The following is a 21,119-nucleotide window of genomic DNA, read 5'->3' on the forward strand; positions in this document are numbered from 1 at the left end:
GGCGATGGGGATGGCGGTGGGGATGGCGATGGGGATGGCGGTGGGGATGGCGGTGGGGATGGCGGTGGGGGACGCGGCTGGACGAGGCTGCGCGCCGGCGCCCGCACTCCGCCGTCCCCCGTGACGTGGGACCCCCCCCAGGTGTCCTCCCTGAAGGAGCTGGTGGCCCGGGTCGTGCAGCGGCTGTGCGAGCGCGGCGCCAGGAACGTGCTGGCCTTCGGCTTCGCGCTGCTGGACGAGGCCCGCGGCGGCCCGCCCGTGGCCTTCACGACCAGCGTGCGCAGCTACGTGCCCAACACGGTGACCGACGCGCTGCGGGGCAGCGGCGCGTGGGGGCTGCTGCTGCGCCGCGTGGGCGACGACGTGCTCGCCCACCTGCTGGCGCGCTGCGCGCTCTACGTGCTGGTGGCCCCGAGCTGCGCCTACCAGGTGTGCGGGCCGCCGCTCTACGACCTCGTCGCCGCGGGACGCGCCGGCCTCGAGCCCGCGCGCGGGGCCTGGAGCGGCGGCGGCGGGGAGGCTCCCGGCTCTCGGCGGCGTCCGGGCGGCGAGCGGGAAAGTCCGCCTCGGGCCAAGAGGCGCAGGTGCGGCCAGGTCCCGGAGCCGGAGCCGGAGCCGGAGCCGGAGCCGGAGCCGGAGCCGGAGCCGCAGCGAGGCCTCGCCGCGCAGGCGTCCTGGGCCCAGCCGGGCAGGGCGCGCGGGCCGGCCGACCGCGATCCCCGCGCGGTGACACGTACCCGAGCTGCCGGGGCAGCCGCGTCAGGGGAGAGCGCGCCGCGTCGGCCCCGTCGGCCCCTCCGGTTGCTCCCGGGCGAGCGAGCGGCCGGCTGCCCGTCCTCTCGGCGGCCACGTCCCCAGGACGCGCCCGGGCCCACGGCGGTCGCCGACACCAAGCAGTTCCTCTACTGCTCGGGCGGCGGAGAACGCCTGCGCGCCTCCTTCCTGCTCAGCTCCCTGCAGCCCAGCCTGGCGGGGGCCCGGAGGCTCGTGGAGGCCATCTTCCTGGACGCCCGGCCCCCGCCGCCGGGGGCGCCCCGCAGGACGCGCCGGCTACCCGCGCGCTACTGGCAGATGAGGCCCCTGTTCCGGGAGCTGCTCAGGAACCACGCGCGGTGTCCCTACGGCGCGCTCCTCAGGACTCACTGCCCGCTGCGGGCCACGGCCACCCCAGCGGGGTCCGGCGACCATGGGCCCCGCGGAGCAGGCGCCTGCGCCCGGGAGGAGGATGCGGGCCCGCAGCGCCTGGTCCAGCTGCTCCGCCAGCACAGCAGCCCCTGGCACGTGTACGGGCTCCTGCGGGCGTGCCTTCGCCGCCTGGTGCCCGCGGGCCTCTGGGGCTCCAGGCACAACGAGCGCCGCTTCCTGAAGAACGTGAAGAAGTTCGTGTCCCTGGGGAAGCACGCCAAGCTCTCCGTGCAGGAGCTGACCTGGAAGATGAAGGTGCGGGACTGCGCCTGGCTAGGCCGGAAACCAGGTGAGGGGGCGCTGGCGCTGCAGGCCCCGGCCCCGGCGCGCCGGAGGGGTGCTGTGGGCTGGCTCCCTGCCGGCTCTGACTCTGACCTGTCTCCCACCCAGCCTGCGTCAGCCTGCAGGACTTGCGTGGACGCAGGCAGCTCCCGGGCGGCGAGCCGCTGGGACGCGTGGAGCAGGGCTGCGGCACAGCACGGAAATGCGGGGATCTCGGGAGCGCGCCTCCGCGCCATCCACAGCCCCTTTTTTGAGTTCAAGCTTTATCGCCATGAAGTGGTGCCCCACTGGTAGAAATGCAGGCTGGGGCGAGAACCCACTTTTCTGGGGGGTGTGAGATAAAGCTCCCGACTTCGACAGCATCTGGTCAGCCCACGTACAGGCCCCGATTTAAGTGTTCATCGAGCCTCCGCTGTCCGGGGCAGGGCAGGCGAGCGAGTGAAAAGGACCCCAGCCCCGTCTTAGAGGCCAGCGGGGAGCAGAGCGAGCAGCAGGACGCCCTCCCGGGTCAGGAAGTGGACTGCCCCCCGGGTGCTCACAGGGCGTTCCCGAGGCTGGCCTGCGGTGTCTCCCTCCCACCCCCACCCCTTTCCATTTCTGGGCTTGATGGCGCACCCCTTCCCGCCCAGCCCCCTCCCGCCCCCTCGGCAGCACCCTCCCCGTCTGCGTAATCCACTGGCCAAATGCTTCCCCAGGGAACCCACCAAGAGAACAGTGTATTTGGGAAAAGAAAAACAAAGCCACCAAGGAGTGTGTACCCACACTCGCGTGGAAAAAACCCTAAGACCAAAGTGGCGTCCCTCGCCCCAGAAGTTGCCACAAAGTTTAACAGGAAGTCAGGACTAGAGAGTTAAGGGGCTCAGCTCCACCCATGGTCCTCCCAGCTCTGTGGCTAGGCATCTTAAGATGCCAGTTCACTGTTTTATTTTTATTTTTTAAATTAGTTTCAGCTGTACAACACAGCACACTAGTTATACTTTTTACCCCTTAAAGTGACACCCTCCACCCCCAATCCGCCGCCCCCCCACATCATACATATCTATTACAGTTCCCTTGACCCCACTCCCACACTATACCCCACGTCCCATGACTATATGTGTGTGTGTGTGTGTATATATATATATGTATATATATATATATACACATATATATATATTCATTTATAGCTGACATACAATATTATACAACATCAGCTTCAGGTGTACAGTGCAGTGATCAAGCCTCTACCCCATCCATGATGCGGTCTCCCTAGCAAGACGTGACCATCTGACACCCTACAGAATATTCACAACATTATTAATTCTATTCCTCGAACTGTCTTTCATGTCCCTGTGGCAATATTGTAGTTACGTATTTACGCTGTCTAACCCCTTCCCTTTCTCCCTCACCCCCACCCCCTCCCAACTAACAGCCATCAGTTTTTCCTGTGTCTCTGAGACCATTCTGTTTACTTTCCTTGTTCATTCAGTTTTTTAGATCCCACATATAAGTGAGATCTTATGGTATCTGTCTTTCTCTGTCTAACTTATTTCACTTAACATAATAGTCTCTAAGTCCATCCATATCGTTGCAAACGGTATGATTTCATTTTTTATAGCTGAGTAATACTCCATTATATAAATGTACCACAGTTTCTTAATCCAGTCGTCTACCGATGGGCATTTCAGTTGTTTCCAAGTCTTGGCTATTGTGAATAGCGCCGCAATAAACATCGGGGTACATATATTTTTTCAAATTACGTAGAGTCTTGGGTTTCTCTGGATAGATACCTAAGAGTGGAATTGCTGGGTCACACGGAAGCCCCATTTCCAGGTTTTTGAGATACCTCCATACTGATTTCCATAATGGCTGCACCAATCTGCAGTCCCACCAGCAGTGCACCAGGGTTCCCTTTTCCCCACAGCCTCGCCAGCGCTTGTTGTTCGTTGCCAGTTCACTTTTGTCAGGACCAAGGGCCAGGAGTGGACAGGACCAGCCACCCTCTCAGCTCCCCCGACTGAGTAGCGGCAAGAACAGACCTGCGTTTTGCCATGTGACCTCCCACAACCCCTGTGATGCTTGTAGAAAAAAGATGGTTCTGAGCCCTCCATTACAGCCAGGCGTGCCTGCACATCATAGGCTCCTGGGGTGGGGGCCCTAAAATGCCTACCCCCACCCCAAAATATCACAGTTGCAGTGGAGGGTGGGAGGCACGCCCTCAGGCTCCCAAGAGACCCCAGGGCCAGGTGATGGGGACAGCAAGGTGACCTTCCAGCAACTTGGGGGTTTTGTTTTAATAGTAGGGGGAAAAAACCCACATAACATGAAGTCTACTTCTTAACAATGTTGGGGTGTACAGGGTGATACTGCTAAGCAGCAGCAGAGGTGGCCCTCGAATATGCGGGGCTCGGTCGAGTCAGCTGTTGTGTGACTCATTTCATCCTGGGGCTCGGGCTGGGACTGCTCCCCGGTTTCAGACAACGTCTGACTTCAAGGTGGTGTTTTCCTGGGCGGCTGGGACCCAGGCCCTGGACCTCTGTGGTGTCCTCAGTCGCTTGCTATAGGGCATCTGTTCCTTTCGTGGCTTCTGCCATGCAGTTGCCCCCCGGCTGAATAAACGATGCACAGGACAGCCTTAGCCTCAGGCACTTGTTCTGATCGTGGCTGTCCGTGGTCACCTCCGCCACGTCTCCTGCTGGGCACCCCTTTCTCTGTGCAGGCTGTCTGCCCTGCCGAGCGCTCCGTCCACAGCGTCCGGGCTCCTTTGCCAGCCTTGACCATTGTCCTGCCGGCCGTGCTGCAGGCCATCGACTCCCTGTGGCTCCCTGGTCCCCCTTCCTGGAGGCCCGACTATCAGGCTGGCCGTATCTGCTGCTGAGTGTTGCTAGAAACTTGGCAAGACGGACTCCTGTGGGAACTCGGGAGCTGCCTCTCCCCGGCCCCCCTTGGGCTGGTGGCGACCCCTGTCCCCTAACCTGGGCATGCACTGCGCTGGCATACGCTGTGCTCTGCCTCGCACCCCACCACATGATTGCTTTCCCTGAACTGCACCAGGAGTGTCCCTCCTGCCCAGGCCGCCTGGACCTGCACAGTGGCGTCCAGGTGGGGCCTTTATTGGGGCTTTGTTTGGAATTCTGGCAGTTTCTCCGACGGCTGTGTCCTTTGCTTGCATCAGCTCTGCTCTGACCTCTGACCTCTGGCGTGCGTTGCCCTCCGTCCTGCTCAGTGACACCCGTGCTCTGATGTGTGGCTCACAGTTTGATATTGACTGCATTTCAGTTTTTTGTATAATAGTTTCTTCTATCATCTCTTTGACCAGTGAGTTACTTAGACATGACTTTCATTTTCCAAATGCATGGACGTGTTAAGTTATCTTTTTTTTTTTTTGAAGATTTTTTTATTGGGGAATTGGGGGAGGGAACAGCGCTGGGGAATTGGGTAAGGGGAACAGATAAGTTGCTGTCCTTTTGTTCTTCAGTCTAGTTGTGGAGGACGTTGCTTCACTGGCCCATGTTGATATTATCATTGCGCTCTTCCTGGGTGAGGCAGATTGCTCGCCGGCCATTGGACGGCTGCTCACAGCAGCTCACACCTGCTGCCGGCCAGCCCCACTGCAGCCTACGCCATTGCCGGTGACTCACGGCAGCCCAGCTCCAGGTTGAGCTGTTGTTCACCATCTTAGCTGTAGAGGGCGCAGTGTCACTGGCCCTCAATGTGGGATCTGAACCGGGGCCCTGCTGCTCAGAGCTGGCATCCCAAGCCAACTCTTAACCAACGCGCCACTTGGCCAGTCCTTAAGTTATTTTTGTTGCCAATTTCCAGCTCAGTTGTGTGGTGTCTCAGTGATCCCAGGTATCTGAAATGTGCAGACCTGCTCTGGGATCTCCTGCGTGGACAGTCCTCACCGGTGCCTCTTGTGCCCTGAGGCCGGGGTGGGGTCTGTGTCACTGCGTCAGATGTGTTGCCGTGCCGTGAGAAACCCACGTGCCCTCCCGGTGATGGGCGCTAAGTGGTGTGCGTCTAGCTCGGCGTGTGCCCAGCTCCTGTTCTGACAGTGTTCCCGTGGTTTTGTGAGACGCACGCACCATTTAGAAGGTTTATCTTCTTGACAAATGTCTAGTGATTCTTTCTATCTTAAAGCCTGTTTGATGCTCGTAGGACGGCTGCACTGCCTGCCTTTTGGTTGTTTACATCTTCTACTGTTTTTCGTCCTTTAACTTTTATCTTGAACCCTTTCCTATCCACGTAGCTGACGTTTTATGTTTGACCCAGCCAGTCCTTCCCGCTTTCCCGGAGATGGACTTGTTTGCGTTTCTCGGTGATCGCAGACTTGTCTGTGTGTTTTCCTTCTGCCTGCCTTTCCCACGTCCTGACTCCTCATTTCCTGGCCGACTGCAGCTCCTACTGTGTGTTCTCCGTCTGGTTTTGCCTCCCAGCAGCTAGAATTTCTATTCCCTTGTCTTGTCCTGGACAGCATGAGGCCTCAGTATCCCTTAGCCTGGTCGCCTTTCCCGCCTGTGTGCTGTTGCCCGCCTACGCTGCTTACGTCCCCACTAGACACGCTGTGTTCTCTGCTCCTTTAGCTGTACCCCGTCATCTTTGTTCACCGTTCTGCCTTCCGCCCCAGGCCTGCCCCTGGGTCCCTTCTCCTTTCCGTGCTGCTCTCTGCCGTGGCCCCGTGGCAGCCTGGCGACACCCGTGGACCCTGGGTCACGGTGTTTCCAAGTGCACAGAATGAAATGCAGAGGCCCCCAGAGAAGGACAGCAGTCGTGGCCCGCGGCATGGGGCGCCCCTTAGCTGGTGTGTCACTGCCTCCACTCGCCGGGCTGTTGAGCCTGGAGAGCCCCAGGCCTTTGGGGACCGTGCTGCTCAGTGACGATGCCTGAAATCGTACGGACCGGCACCCAGCTGTGTCCCGGCGTGGAGCGTGTCTCTACACTCTCCGTCCTGCTCCACGTCATCGCTGTCTAGTGGAAGTGTATGGGGGCACGTGTATTTAAAATGTTCTGGTGGCCACGTTAAAAACGTGAAAAGCAATGAAACTGATCAACAAGACGTTTTACAAAAGCCCCACATACCCGAGACGCTCTCACTTGAGCAGTCTGTAGGCACGTCACTCATTCTTCCTGTGTGTGCCTCTCGGGGACCCTGCCCGTGGCGCCAGCAGCCGGTCTGGCCCCCACATGTGCGTGTCAGGCGCCCCCGGCAGCAGCACGGGTGGGCGTGAGCTGAGCCCTGCCCCTCTGCTCTCAGGGGGCCGCCCTGTCCTGGCCGCTGAGCACCGTCGGAGGGAGGCGCTGCTGGCCAAGTTCCTGCGCTGGCTGATGGGCACGTACGTGGTCGAGCTGCTGCGGTCCTTCTTCTACGTCACGGAGACCGCGTTTCAGAAGAACCGGCTCTTCTTCTTCCGGAAGAGCGTCTGGAGCCAGCTGCAAAGCATGGGCATCAGGTGTGGCCGGTGGAGCCTGGCGCCGCTGGGTTCTCCGTCTCAGTCCCGCCCCGCCCGGGGCCCAGCGCCCCGCCACGCGCCGCGCCTGCAGCCCCCCTTTCCTTACCTGCAGTGTTGGGTTGGAGCTAGATGACCTCTAGGGTCTCGAGAGCAGGAACAACGGTGCCAGCAAACCGCTGGCCTGTCCCTGCCCGTGGTCAGATGGTCAGATTCTATTTTAATTCACTCAGAATAAGTGAGGTTTGTGTCACAAGATGATGAAACCTGCCCACTTGACCACTCACTGTGGAAAGTGGGGACAGGCGTCCTGCTGTGAAGCAGAACCCTGAGGCAGAAACTTCCAGAAGGTTGACTTGCCTCTGAGGGGATTTGTCTCAGCTGCCCAGCGGCTGTTTTGGGTCCGTCGTGAATGACTGTAGTCAGCGTAAGCTGGGTGGGACCCCGTCAGGTTAGGGACGTGTCGGCCGACAGACAAGCCCTCCTCTCTGGGGCCAGCCTGGCTGAGGCACCCTGTGTCCTCAGCTCAGCGAGGACCCTGAAGTGGCCACAGCAGGACCTCCGTGCACGCGCAGGTTGAACCTGAGCCCTGGACGCTGGGGCCTGTGTCCTGGACAGGACTGGAGGCCTTGATCGTGGGTCTGAGTCGATACGCGGTGCACTCTAATAATTGAAGTAATTCATGGTGTGTGATCCAAAGCTGCCATTCAGACTCACCGTGGGGACCGTGGGATCGTCACCCTCTCCGGTGGGCATTCGTGTCCTATGTCCTATGATGGACAGCACTCTCTGACCTGCCTTTGCTGCTGGGGCCATGGCCCACGAGCATCCTTGGCCAGCCCCTCCCTGTGGGCGGCCGCAGGAAAGGCCGGCAGGGAGCTGGCGATCCCGGGGAGACGGTTCTGCTCCTCTCAGCTGTACCGAGTAGCTCCCCGCTCACTCCACGTGGCAGAGCATGGGGTCTTTCGCTCAGGGGTCCCATCCCAGCCTGCCCTACACAGGACTGCACAGAGGGAGCCTGTGTTCTGGGCCCGCGGGAAGGGCAGCCCAGCGGCATCGGGTCAGCGTGTTCGTGCAGTCTGGACCGTGCCGCCCTCACAGGTGACCCCCCTGGGTTCCCGCATGGCCCTGAGCCACGTCCCACACGGCTCTCTGTTTCAGACAGCACTTCGATAGGCTGCAACTTCGAGAACTGTCGGATGATGAGGTCCAGCAGCTTCGGGAAGCCAGACCGGCTCTGCTGCAGTCCAGACTCCGGTTCCTCCCCAAGCCCAGTGGGCTGCGGCCTATCGTGAACATGCACTACGTCGCGGGAGGCAGGACCTTGCGCAGAGACAAGAAGGTCACCGCCTCTGTTTCATTTTCTAAGCAAAGTGCATTGACCATAGGCGTGGTGTCCCGTGTCCAGCCCGGAGGCCACGCAGGGTGGGCCGAGCGCCGTGAACGGCTGTGCTCACAGGAGGGCCAGCCCTCGAAGCTGCGGAACAGGCTCCGGGAACCCACAGACACGGACTAGTGGCACGAGGGACCCACGTGGTGACTGGGGTCCTGCTGTAGTATGGGGGTGTGCTCTCCAAAATCGGGGCAGAAGGAGCCAGGCCCGGACCCCGTGGGAGCTCACCCCGTGGTCAGCACCCCATCCCTTCACAGCATGTCTGTCTGTGTCTGACCGCTTCCAAGTGTCTCTTTGTAGTGTTTGGGGGTGATTTTGTCATATTGGTGCCCCCAAACAAGAAAGTACAGTTGTCTGTAGGTTAGGGACCTGGTGTGGTCTGGGAGTAAAGATGGGCTCCCTGTCGATGGGGTCGGGGTCCCCAGGAGGCAGCTCCCCTCCCCGTCTGGTGGGGGAGGGGGTCCCACGTGCAGGTAGCTGTGGTTTTAGTCATGGCTCTGGGATTCCAGGAAGGGTCCCTGTGAGTGAGGTGGACGTGGGCAGGTCAGCCATCTGGCCCTTCCCGTGTCTGAGGGGAGCTGGGTGGCGGGAGAGGCACAGAGGTGGAGCTGTCCCTGTCCCTGTCCCCAGCACTGGAGGTGGGTGGGGCAGTCAGGCCCCAGGTCCCCTGGGCTGGGAGCATCGCCTGATGCGGCCACTGTCCTGGGCCGGCCCCACAGGTGCAGCATGTCATCTCGCAAGTCAAGACGCTGTTCAGCGTGCTGAACTACGAGCGGGCACGGCGGCCCGGGCTCCTGGGCGCCTCCGTGATGGGCCTGGACGACACCTACCGCGCCTGGCGGGCCTTCGCGCTGCGCGTGCGCACCCAGGACCCTGCTCCTCAGCTGTACTTCGTCAAGGTGGGCGCCCCACTCCAGTCCCTCTGGCCCGCCCCCAGGGAGCCAGCTCCACACGGGACCTCGGTGACCCCGCCTTCGCTTTGGGGGTCTGGGGGTGTGGGGCACAGCCAGCCTTCTTCAGGCCCCATGTCTACCTGGGTTGGGAGCACCGAGGGGTAGGCGTCCCGTCTGCTGGGTGTACCCAGCTCCCGAGGACAGAAGCTGTGAACCGTCCCAGCTGGTGTGGCCTCTGACTGCACTCTGACTCCATGGGGCTGCTCTTGGGGGGCGGGATCTGACACTGCCACCTGCTCAGCTCACGAAGTCCAGGTGCCCTAGAACTCACCAGGTGCCTGCTGGTCACCAGCGTGCACTCAGAGGGACCCGGCCCACTCCGGGGTGTCACAGTCTGGGGGATGTGGGGTGTAGAGACGGACCCAGGCCCATCTTGGGGTGACAGTCTGAGGGGCGTGTGTGGCTGGGACGGTGCTGTGGGCGGGGAGTTCAGGGGCTCCCGGGTCCCGCTGTGTCCTCGTCACCCTAGAGTTTGCTAAGGGCAGGTCGGGGCCCAGCTCGGCAGGGCAGAATGGGCAGACCTGGGACACGGCGGGCCGAGGTGGGTGCGTGGGCAGCCTGCAAACAGCACCTCCGTCCACGTAGGTCGACGTGACGGGGGCGTACGACACCCTCCCTCAGGACAGGCTACTGGAGGTCGTGGCCAACGTGATCCAGCCCCCAGAGCACACCTACTGCACGCGCCACTACGCCGTGGTGCAGAGGGCGGCCCACGGACACGTCCGCAAGTCCTTCAAAAGACACGTACGGCCCAAGGGGTGTGACAGTGACAGGAGCATCTGTCCCTGCTGCCTGGCCTGTCCCCGGCCGCTCACTTCTGTGCTGGAGGAGCCGCTGTCCTCTCATCCTCATGCTCTTGCTCACGTCACATTCAGGCCTCTCTTCAAGCCGCTCCCGCCTGCTGTCCCTTCACAGGGCCCCTGGGACCGCTCACGGGTTTGGGCAGAGGAGGGACATGGGCGGCTGCAGAGCTGTGCACGTGTTTCAGTGCTGTCCCCGTGGCCGCTCCCCTAGGAGCCCACACCTGGCCGGTGGCTGCACTGTGGGGCCAAGTGCTCCGTGGCCGGTGTCTCGCCGGCCACTTCTCCTCACAGTGGCCTTAGGCCTCAGGGACGCTGGGAAAGGACGACGGTTTCGGTCAACGTGGGGGTCCCTGAGCCGTCTTCGTGAGCGTGTTGGAGTGTGAGGCACCCAGCCCCTCAGTGCAGTGCCGTGGGGAAGGCAGGAGCTGCTGTTCCCCAGAGATGCTTGGGAAGGGCGTGCGTGAAGAGCCCCGGCCGGGGTCGAGCGCCTTTCACGCACACGTCTTGTCTTGCGGACACCTGTTCAGGTGGCCTCCCCACACGTGTTCTGGGCTCATGTCCTCCGTCACATGTGTGTCTTGCAAATGTCTTGGTTTGTCTTGCCTTTTCAGTCGCAAGTGGAGTCTTGATGAACAGATTTTAATTTTAAAGAAGTCCACTTTTCCACCGTTTATGGCTCCAACTGTGTTCTGTGTAAAAAACCTGCCCCCAAGTCATGACGTCATTCTTGTGCTTTCTTTTAGAATGTTTACGGCTCTAGCTTTCACATTCAGGCCTGGGTCCATTCTGAATTAATGTTTGTGTGTGGTATTCTCTTTTTTTTTTAAGATTGTATTCGGGAGTTGGGGGAGGGGAACAGCATTGCGGAATCAGGGAAGGGGACAGACAAGTTGCTGTCCTTTTGTTCTTCAGTCTAGTTGTGGAGGACGTTGCTTCACTGGCCCATGTTGGTATTATCATTGCGCTCTTCCCGGCTGAGGCAGATCGGTCGCTGGCCCTTAAACGGCGGCTCACGGCTGCTCACACTGGCTGCCGGCCACACACTGCAGCCTACGCCGATGCCGGCGACTCACAGCAGCCCAGCTCCAGGTCGAGCTGTTGTTCACCATCTTAGCTGTAGAGGGCAGTGTCACTGACCCTCATGTGGGATCCGAACCGGGGCCCTGCTGCTCAGAGCTGGCGCCCGAAGCCAGCTCCTAACCAGCGCGCTGCCCGGCCGGCCCGTGTGTGGTGGTGTTACCCTGCCCTGCTGCTCACATCCGGACTTCCGGTTCACTGAGTTTCTCTTTTTCTGTCTCTAATCCTTCACTAAATCCATTTACTGAATTCTCCAGTCCAGCTATTCTATTTTTCAGTTCTAGAAACCCCATGTAAGTTTTCTCATGGATTCTGGGTGTCTGGTGAAAGTCTCCATCTTCTCCCTTGTTTTATTGGTTCTCCCATCTTCGTTGATTTTCAAATCCGGTAAATCAGTAGCCACCTTGGCTGCGGTGGGTTCCTGCCGTGTGTTTCTGCTGTTTACTTGAGGGTTGGTCACGCAGGCCAGTTCTTCAGCACGCCTTGTTGTTTTTCCCATGAGTTGCCTGGCTTTTGAATAAACACATGTAAAGCATAGGTTTTGCATAACGTTTACTTCCAGAGAGGACAGCATCCTTCTGACACTTAGAGTTAGGGATGGCCTTCATCCTGGGTTGTCTTTAGACTGTGCGGGGCTGGTTTCTGTCACTTTCCCTGCCCTGGCTGTGGCCTGCTGCCATCTCACCTGAGGGCAGGTGTGAGCCCCTGTGGGCCGGGCTCCCCTCAGCCCCTCGCCCCAGCTGGCTGAGCGCCGGCCAGAGGAGGAATCTCTCAGTTTGGCTCCTTTCTCTGTGGCCTCATTCCCCCGGGATCCAACCCTCAGTCCCAGCTGCTTTGGTGGCCCTGAACCCCAACTGTCTTCAGTCATAGCCCCCATTTCTGCTCAGGCTGCACCTCCCACAGTGGGCTAGGCAGGCCTCAGGGAGACGTCGGGGTGGATGTGGGATGCGCCCCAGTACTGGACCCGAGCCCCCCTGTGTCCTGCCTCTGCAGCCCCGCCAAGCAGCTTCATCTGCGTCTTGTCGGGCGTAGCAGTCACTGGGGAGGTGACCGGAGGTGCCATCCCCTGAGGTCTCGTCACACTGTCCTGCTCCCCAGCACCTCCGTTGCCCCTTTCCCAAACAAGCTGCGTGGCAGGGCCTCCCAGGTTTGTCCCGACCCCGACTCGGTCTTCCGTGATGGGACTGCCGCTTGTCGGTGCCCCAGCCGGGGCTCGGGGAGGGTGGCACCACCGCCTCACGCCCCGTCCTCTCGCCCGCAGGTGTCCACCTTCATGGACATCCAGCCTTACATGAGGCAGTTCGTGCAGCACCTGCAGGAGACGAGCTCGCTGAGGGACGCCGTGGTCATCGAGCAGGTCAGTGTGGACGGGTGCCCGGCTCACCGCCGGGGACGGGGGGCGTGGACACGGGGCCACCCGGTGGCCGGGAGGGACTTTCTCTTCCTGCCGCCTCGCCGAGTCCTGTGCTGCTGCGCTGCCTCACTAAGGTTTGCGAGAGACGTCTTCTCCCGCAGTTTTCATCTTGAGGCCAAAAGAAAATGTCCTTTAGGAGGACACGTTGGTTTTGACCCCGTGGGCCCCCCCCCCCAGAAGGACTCAGCGAAACCCGTTTCTCTCACACGTGAGCAGAGATGGGTCCTGAGTCCATGGCTGTTCACAGAACCGGTTTTAGGGTCAGGCCGGTCCACCCAGTGAGGCTCTGAGACCTCTGGACACCTTCCTTTGGCCACCAGGGGCCGCCCACGTGTCACAGTCACAGTGTGTGGCGTAGGTGTCTGGGCCCGTGAGCCCAGCCAGAACCACAGAAGACCCAGAAGTGCGGCCCTTCCATGCACTCCCCCGCGGTTCCGCCCACCTCCCATCTCCCCCTCCCCCGCCACACACACACACCCCTCCTGCTCTTCCAGAGCTGCTCCCTGAACGAGGCCAGCAGCAGCCTCCTGGATTTCTTCCGGCACCTGCTGTGCAGCCATGTCATCAGGATTGGGGGCAAGTGAGTCGGGGCTGCCTGCTGCCACCCCCGTAGGAAGGGCCGCGCCACGTGGCAGGGCTTCCCGGGCGGGATGGCGTGTGTGACGTGAGCACGCATTCTCCCCTTCCACCTCATCCCCCCAGGTCCTACGTCCAGTGTCAGGGTGTCCCCCAGGGCTCGGTGCTGTCCACCCTGCTGTGCAGCCTGTGCTACGCGGACATGGAGAGCAAGGTGTTCCCTGGGATCCAGCGCGACGGGTAAGGGTGCTGGCCTCGGCGCGTGGCTGCTTCCCCCCCTCGCACTCTGGGCCCCTGGACACAGGCAGGGCGCCCCTGCTTCACAGCAGGTCCCCGGGCGTGGACTGAGTGGCCCCGCGTCCTGGGCCGTGCGCTGTGCTGGCCTGAGCTCCGGCCCTCTGCCCTCCGTCCCAGCCAGTGCGGGTCCCACGGAGACGTGACGTCACTGTCCTGCGGGTGTGGGCGCCCCTCCCGCCTGTCTCCTCTAGGCTGCTCCTGCGCCTGGTGGACGACTTCTTACTGGTCACCCCTCACCTGACACACGCGAAGGCCTTTCTCAGGTAAGAACCCACGCACGTGTGTCTGCGGGTGCTTTTGTGGCCACACACACCTGTCCTTACCCACGTACAGCTGTCACCTCGTGCCCGTGCTCTGCTGAGGGCACGTGGCAGTCGTGCTGGGCTGAAAGCTGGCGGGCGGCCGAGCTCTGCGGAGCCTGGGGTCAGCGTGCTGTCGGGGCGCAAGCCCCACAGAGGGAGCGTGTGTTGCTCTGGCGTTGGGGCCGGGCTGGGGCCCCGAAGGCTCCTTGGAAATTCTGCGCACGCGACGCGCTGGACGATGTTGGGGGCAGTGACACTCCCGGAGGCTGTGGCTATGAAGGGAAACCCAGGAGTGGACCCTCTGTGCCTCCGTGCAGTCACCTTTCTCTGTGGTGGTCATTGGGGTCATGGGAGGAGGACAGAGAACGTGACGGGGCACGGGGTCTGTGGGGGCCTGGTCGTAACGTTTGTGCTGTTTAAGGTGAAACCAGACCAGCAGGGCCCTTTCCTCAGCATGACCTGTCAGGCATCGGTCCCCCTGGGGCCCCAGGAGTCGGGCTTGTTTTAAAGCTGGTTTTCCAAGGGAGGAGATTAGAAAACAGGAGCCTCGGAAGAGTGGCCGCCCGAGGGACGGTTCCCTTTGGTCTCTGGGCTGTCTTTGGAAAACCTATCTGGATGGCGTCCCCGGAGCCCACGTCCCCCGGGGGTCCTCAGGGCTCAGGGCACGCATCCTGCTGACACACAGTGGCCCTCAGACAGGATGCCAGCAAGTGGCAATTCACCAAAGTTAAATGCCACCCAGGTCCTCTGGCACCGGCCACGTTCAAAGACGTCCGTAGCCACGTGCAGCCAATGACTGCCAGAGGGCACGGCACAGACAGGGAGTGTGGCCCCTGTCATGGACCGTCTGGGGGGCGCTGCTGCTGTGAGGGCGTTGGGCAGGGAGGTGGTGGCTCAGAGTGGACCGCTGGGGACAGATAAACAGAGCTATCGCAAGGAGTCCACCATGTGACAGTGAAGGCTGGCGAGGCTGTCAGATCCGCAGGGCAGCGGCAGGGCGGCCAGGCGCTGAGGCCGTGGTCCCCGTGGAGACCGTCTCCACGCTCGGGACACCCGGCTTCTGCTCTCTGGGCCTTCCCACCGATGGCTGCTCCGTCCCTGCTGTGGAATGCAACCTGTAAAGCCGACCTCACCTACAAATCAGCACGCAAGGCTAGGGGCCGTGGCCTCGCCACGTGGACACAACTGGCCCTTGCAGGCCAGGTGCCATCCTGGACCTGCCCTGCCTGTCCCGGTTCCCAGCCTGGTGCCTGAGTTCATTGCTCACCTGTCTCACCTGCGGACGGGATTCACTGGCGTCCACCCGGTCTCAGGATTCAGCCCGTCCCTGGGGTTTCCATGCTGCCCTCCCCTGGCGGCCACCCTGGTCTCTTAAGTTCATCGGGTCGCCCACCTCCTCCCGGCGTTGATGTGGCCCCTGTGCTTCAGGACCCTGGTCAGGGGCGTGCCCGAGTACGGCTGCGTCGCGAACCTGCGGAAGACGGTGGTGAACTTCCCCGTGGAGGACGGCGCCCCGGGCGGCGAGGGCCCCCTGCAGCTGCCAGCCCACTGCCTGTTCCCCTGGTGCGGCCTGCTGCTGGACACGCGCACACTGGAGGTGCTCTGCGACTACTCCAGGTGAGCGCCGTGGGGAACGGCTCCGTGTGCGCAGGCAGCCGCGGCCCCAAAAGGCCAGGCTAGGGAGCTCGCCAGGCGCGCAGCTGTCTGCATGTGGGGAGAAGGAAGCTGTGTGCGGGCTCAGGGCCCAGCCCATGGGGAGGCCGTGCAGGTCTGAGCCCAGAGGTGTCAGGTCCTGGTGGACACAGGTGTGTTCATGGAGCAAGCACACATCTCAGAGCCTGTCCACAGCCTCACTGGACATCACGGGTTCATGGCCACCTCTGATCTGTCAGGGGGCAGGACAGTGGCACCGTGGGTCCCTGCCTTAGTTTGGGCTGCCGTATAAACTACCAGAGACCGATGGCTTGAACCACAGGCGTCCGTTCGCTCCTTGTCCTGGAGGCTGGAGTCAGAGATCCAGGTGTGGGCAGGCTGGTTCTCATGAGGCCTTTCCTTGACTCGTAGACAGCCACCCCCTCCTCGCGCGCTCGCACGGCTGCCCCTGCCCCGCGCCCCCTGCCTTTAAGCATCTCGGGTGTGTCCCTCTTATGAGAAGGACACCAGTCACATTGGATCAGAGCCCCACCCTCGTGGCCTCATGTAACCTCAGTCCCCAAACACAGTCACACAGGGAGAACTTGGGGGACACAGTTCAGCCCTAGCAACCTGTGTTCCCCTGAATCTAAGAGCTCGCAGCCCAGCCTCAGGCCCAGCACAGATGTGGACGGACTCAGCGGGCACAGCCACGTCATGAATGAAAAGCGCCGACTCCAAAGCGGAGGAGGGTGGGGCGGGGGGGATCTCCTTTCCTTGTGTTGGAAATCCCAGCTGTTCTGCGTGGATGCACAAGGGGCTCCTTGGAAATTGGCTGGGTCATGCCGAGAACGTGTCTGAGGGGCGTCCTCTCCGGGGAGAAACCGCAGGGTGCGTGGATGGACACACATGTGTAGACGGCAGGGGCTCAGGTGGACCCGCGCGCATCACGGGACCCGTGTGTTGCAGTTACGCACGGACCTCGATCAGAGCCAGCCTCACCTTCAGCCGGGGCTTCAAGGCCGGACGCAGCATGCGTCGCAAGCTCTTCAAGGTCTTGAGGCTGAAGTGTCACAGTCTGTTCCTGGACCTGCAGGTGAGCCCTCAGCCAGCGGGCAGCTCACAGACCTCGGAGCTCAGACGCCCTGTGGCTCAGAGTCTACCTGCGGAGCCTGCGTGGTTCACAGCTCCGTTGTGTATTGTGTGTGCAGTGCGCACACGTGCGTGTATCCAGGAGCCCCTGCCCATCTTAGCCGTAGGGCCCTCCTCGCAAGGTGTGGGGGTCAGGGCCTCGGGGGGCGCTGGCTCCAGAGCCTCGGGGCCCCAGGACATCCGCCTGGCTGGGCTCAGCGCACGCCTGCTCTCCCTTCCCTCCAGCTGCCCCTGCGGAGTCCCAGCCACACCCAAGGCAGCGAGGGGCTGCGCGGGGAGCTGGTGGGGCCTCCCTGGAGGGAAGATGGCGTCTCGCTCCATGTGAGCGGGTAAAGCAGAGGTGGAGATTGAACCTGCAGGCGTGTTTCCCGTGTCCCCTATTCCTGTGTCTCCAGGTGAACAGTCTTCAGATGGTTTGCACAAACGTTCACAAGATATTCCTGCTGCAGGCCTACAGGTGGGCTGCTCGGCGTGCTGTGGGGACTGTCCCGTACCCCAGCTCATGGGTGGTCACAAAGCTGCTTCCTCGTGCGCGTCCATGTTGGCTCTGCTGCTTTTGAGGTCCTGTTCCCAGCCACCAGGAAGGCCAGGGTGGCCCGGCGGTCCCCACGTCCCTGTGTGCTGGCCTGTCCTACAGCAGAAGGGGGGCTTGTGGAGCGTGAGGAAGGCAGCCCCACGCGGGGGTGGGAGGCAGGCGCCTGGGGGGACCCAGAGAACAGATGGCTTTGCTGTTCCTCGGGAAGACGGACAGCACCCTAGTCACCTGCCCACCTGCCTCGGGACAGAGTGGGCATCACTCAATGGTCTCCAGGGAGACTGGCCCCTGGGCAGCTCAGGGAGGAGCCACCTGGAAAATGCTCTGCCCAGAGTCTGAGTCGGGCTGGTGGCTGTGAGCTGAGGGCGGATGAGGGGTCCACAGCCATCTCCCCGGAGACAGGGAGCCTTTGAGTCTGTGTTACCAGGTTCCTTTGAGACAAGGTCGTGTCTCAGGAACTGGACAGGGCTGTTGGAGGACCTGTCACACCAGGAAACTGCTTTCAGCCCCGGGGGCCCGTGCCCTGTGGTCCCACCACGCGGGCCATGCGTGCCCTTCCGTTGTCCCGTTGGCCAGGCCCCATGTTCAGCACCTCTGCTCTCTGTGTCGCATACCTGCCTCGACCTGCGTCGTCCTCCCTGGAAATGTGCTGAGTGTGAACCTGCCCACAGGCCACTCGCAGCTACAGATGAGGTGGCCGTGACACCTCGCTGCTCAGGCCCTCAGCCCCAAGTCCCTGGGGCCATGTCACCTCGCCCGCCGACAGCCCTGCCCGTGTTCAGCCCGGCCTGGCCGTATCCCCACCAGGGGATCCTGTTGCTCAGCGGGGCCCTGGCCCCGGAAACCTGCCGGCCAGGGAACGTTGTAGAGACCTGGGCTCAGGACAGGCGTCCCCACCCACTGGCGTAAATGTTGGCTGTTTCCAAACATGGGCGGTTAGGCTCACAGGAGGTCTGAGGCCCTGTGCCCTCCATGGCAGGACAGGGGATGTGGAGCTGGGCCGTGATGGTCATGGCAACCGGGGCTGCGGCAGGTGAGGCTGGGTGATGTGCCTGGCGCTCAGAGCAGGACACTCGCCAGGCACTGTCTGTCTGTCTGGTGCCCGCGGGCTTAGCTCTGTTTTCGTCCGAGTGTGGGCTCCGGGCCGGGCTGTTGGGAGATAACAGCATCCACGCGTGGAGGCCTCTCCCTGCTGCACTGAGCTCCCCCTGTCCCTCCGGAGAAGGTGGCCCACCTGCAGAACGTGTGCTCCTCTCAGGCCAAACAGGTGCATGTTTCCAGACCTGGGTCCCTTCTCCTGTAAGTGGGGATGAGGGTGACCGTCAGAGAGGTCAGACTGCTGGCTGGACGGACACGTGCACATGCTTCCAGAAAGGGCCCGGGCAGTCGGTGAGCCCGGAGCACGGGCGCCTGGCGGGGGCTGGTCGTGTGCCCATGCCCACGTGTGCACATGTAGAATGTGGACACGTGGCTGTGTGCGTACCTACACGTACAGACAGACGGACGCCGGCACATGCACACACACACATGCACATTGCGGCCAGGAGGCTTTCCTGATAAATTTTTTCCTGATAAACAGGTTCCACGCCTGTGTGCTCCAGCTCCCGTTCAATCAGCAAGTTCGGAAGAACCCCGCGTTTTTCCTCCGTGTCATCTCGGACACCGCGTCCCGCTGCTACGCCCTTCTGAAAGCCAAGAACACAGGTTTGCGCAGGGGACCCAGGGCTGGGCTGGCAGGTGTCAGGGTCACGCATGGTGCTGGGAACACAGGATGCTTACCTCAGGCTTCCAACACAGCTGCCGTGCGCCCTGAGCGCCCGCGGCCCTGGCATCACGGAGATCGGAGACGGAGTTGGGGTTCTTGACGCTTCTGGCACTGACCTCATGGCACCCGTCCTCCGCTGGGTGGGCAGGTGTCCTTTATGATTGGAACGTGATGGGACATTTGGGAATAGGCGGGCAGGACCTCTCCCTGGTGCTCGGGACGCTTGCCCGTCTCGGGAAGGAACACGGGCCGGCCACTCCGTCTCTGCCTCAGGGCCCAGCCTCCCTCCACATGGCCTCGCTGTGTCCCCGTGGTCCTGAGGTTCACAGACTTCTGTGGAAGTTTCTCTGGAGAAGTTGAAGAAAACATTTCAGTTGCCAGAATTCCACAGTGCTTATGTTGGAGCTGCCCCTGAAATGAAGTCACCCATTTGTCCCCTGCTCCTGCCCTCAGCCTGGCCGGGACCCCTAGTCTCCTGTGCGGAGCGCTGGGGCGTGGGCCGGGCGGGGGCTCAGCCTCCCCTGTGTCCCCCTAGGGATGTTGCTGGGGGCCAAGGGCGCCGCCGGCCCGTTTCCTTCCGAAGCCGTGAAGTGGCTGTGCCTCCACGCCTTCCTGCTGAAGTTGTCTCGTCACAGCGTCACCTACAAGTGTCTCCTGGGGCCGCTCCAGGCAGGTAAGCGTGGGCAGAGTGGGCCCAGCCCCAAGGTGCCCGTGGTGCAGGTGCAGGCCCGTCCTCGTCCTTGAGTGTCGGCCCCTCCGTCGCAGTCACGGGTGGGCGGGCCCAGGAGCTGCCAGGTGCCAAGTGTGCGCCCGCCCAGTCACTTCACCTCCGCCCAGGACCACGTTCCCTCCGTCTCCTCTAATCCCGCTACCCGCGTGCCCTTCCACGCACCCCTGGCCTGTCCTTGAGCCGTGCCCGCTGTGCCCTGACGCCCACAGCCTGCTCCCTGGCCACATGGGCACATGCCTCTTGCTGAGGTTCCCAGCACCTGGAGCCTGGCCTGCACACAGTAGGTGCCCAGCCGGCACACAGTAGGTGCCCAGCACACAGCCGTCCCGCCTGGCGCCTCAGCGGGCCCGTGAGGCTGGCGTGACGCACGTTCTCGGTTTCTTCCGGGAGGAAGGCTGACGTTGGTCGTCTCCACGCAGCCCAGTCGCAGCTGTGCCAACAGCTCCCGAGGGCGACACTGGCCACCCTGCAGACAGCAGCTGACCCTGCCCTGACCGCAGACTTCAAGACCATCTTGGACTGATGGCCGGGCTGGGCTTGGGCCCTTGACCCCATCCCAGCTGGACCCACCCAGAGGGTCTGGCCCCTGTGCCCCGAGACGCCAGGACGCGTGCTGCTGGCCGGGCTGCTCCCGGGAGGCGTCAGCTCCCGGCGTCAGGGAAGCAGCGCCTGTCCCCAGTCCCACTTTCTGGTCACATTTCATCGTTCAACTGCCAGCCACCAGGAGGGGGCAGTTGGGAGAGCCTGAGGGCGTTGGTGTCTGGAAAGGGAGTGTCAGGGACCTTTGTCACCCCTCTTTGTGGGGTCACCCCAGGCTAGAGCAATGGCCCACGTGTAGGGGAGCGGCTCCTTCCTGCTGACATGGGCAACACCCGAATCAAGCTGCCACGCCCTCCTAGAGCAGCACCCCACCCCCGGCTGATCCCCCAGCCGCATCCAAAGCACATCCAAAGTCCGCACCTCAGGGCGCCTCCATCAGCCAAAGGCCCAGTCAGCTGTTCCGCGCGGGGCACACCCACGCCTCTGATCTCACCTGTCCCGGCGCCCTGTCAGGCCTCCTGGAGCCAAGTGTCCTGCACACCCCACCCGTCCACCGCCCGCACTTGCAGACTCGCCTGCTGGTCCACTCGGCACGTGACCTCCCATGACCCCTCCTGCACGGCCACCACCCCAGTGATGGGTGTGGGGAGAGCTGTGGAAAGAAAAAAACAAGCCTGTTTATTGTTTTCAAAGTGTCATTTCTCCTTCTTTTGTGTTAAAATGCTATGTCAGTGCTGTTCTCTATAAGTATAAGCACAGGAGTTTGGGTGCGTGGTGTGCACGGGTCCTGGGCCTGGCGGGTGGAGGGGTTTCCTGGGGTAAGGATGAGGGGAAGGGGCAGGTGCAGCCCCGCCTACAGCTGACTGGCCCAGCTTGGGGGTGACCTGCGAGGTGAGGCAGCAGGTTTCAACCTGAGCTCTGGGTCCCCTGGGCCTGGAACCATACACACTTGGGGGGCTGCCCCCCAAGTTTCCAGTTCAGCAGGTCTGGGGTGGGGAGTTTGCACTTTTAACAAGGTGTTAATGCTGCTGGCTGGCAGGTTGGGGGCCCCACACAG

The 21,119-nt window shown here is 62.0% G+C and overlaps 2 protein-coding genes across 9 annotated transcripts in view; one reads left to right on the forward strand and one right to left on the reverse strand.

Annotated features, from left to right (window-relative positions):
* TERT (telomerase reverse transcriptase) overlaps positions 1–20,733 on the forward strand; it is a 21,178-nt gene extending 445 nt beyond the window's left edge. The window contains exons 2-16 of one of the 8 annotated variants that reach the window (XM_019624333.1): positions 142–1,474; positions 6,701–6,896; positions 8,055–8,235; positions 9,006–9,185; positions 9,825–9,983; positions 12,381–12,476; positions 13,028–13,113; positions 13,236–13,349; positions 13,598–13,669; positions 15,137–15,325; positions 16,310–16,436; positions 16,888–16,949; positions 18,607–18,731; positions 19,328–19,465; positions 19,942–20,733. In XM_019624333.1, the coding sequence (XP_019479878.1) occupies positions 142–1,474; positions 6,701–6,896; positions 8,055–8,235; positions 9,006–9,185; positions 9,825–9,983; positions 12,381–12,476; positions 13,028–13,113; positions 13,236–13,349; positions 13,598–13,669; positions 15,137–15,325; positions 16,310–16,436; positions 16,888–16,949; positions 18,607–18,731; positions 19,328–19,465; positions 19,942–20,045 (3,162 nt within the window). In that variant the 3' untranslated portion in view covers positions 20,046–20,733. Of the gene's footprint in view, positions 1–141; positions 1,475–6,700; positions 6,897–8,054; positions 8,236–9,005; positions 9,186–9,824; positions 9,984–12,380; positions 12,477–13,027; positions 13,114–13,235; positions 13,350–13,597; positions 13,670–15,136; positions 15,326–16,309; positions 16,437–16,887; positions 18,288–18,606; positions 18,732–19,327; positions 19,466–19,916 lie in introns of those variants that run through there. The other 7 variants (XM_019624337.1, XM_019624335.1, XM_019624336.1 and 4 more) reach the window with 7 other exon arrangements.
* Positions 20,572–21,119, reverse strand: part of LOC109371681 (sodium-dependent neutral amino acid transporter B(0)AT3-like) — a 9,892-nt gene continuing 9,344 nt past the window's right edge. Inside the window, 1 exon segment of the mRNA XM_019624348.1 lies at positions 20,572–20,714. Within this exon segment, the coding sequence (XP_019479893.1) occupies positions 20,572–20,714 (143 nt within the window).

The sequence above is a fragment of the Hipposideros armiger genome, unplaced genomic scaffold, assembly GCF_001890085.2.
Source record: "Hipposideros armiger isolate ML-2016 unplaced genomic scaffold, ASM189008v1 scaffold_585, whole genome shotgun sequence".
Taxonomy (NCBI): Eukaryota; Metazoa; Chordata; class Mammalia; order Chiroptera; family Hipposideridae; genus Hipposideros; species Hipposideros armiger.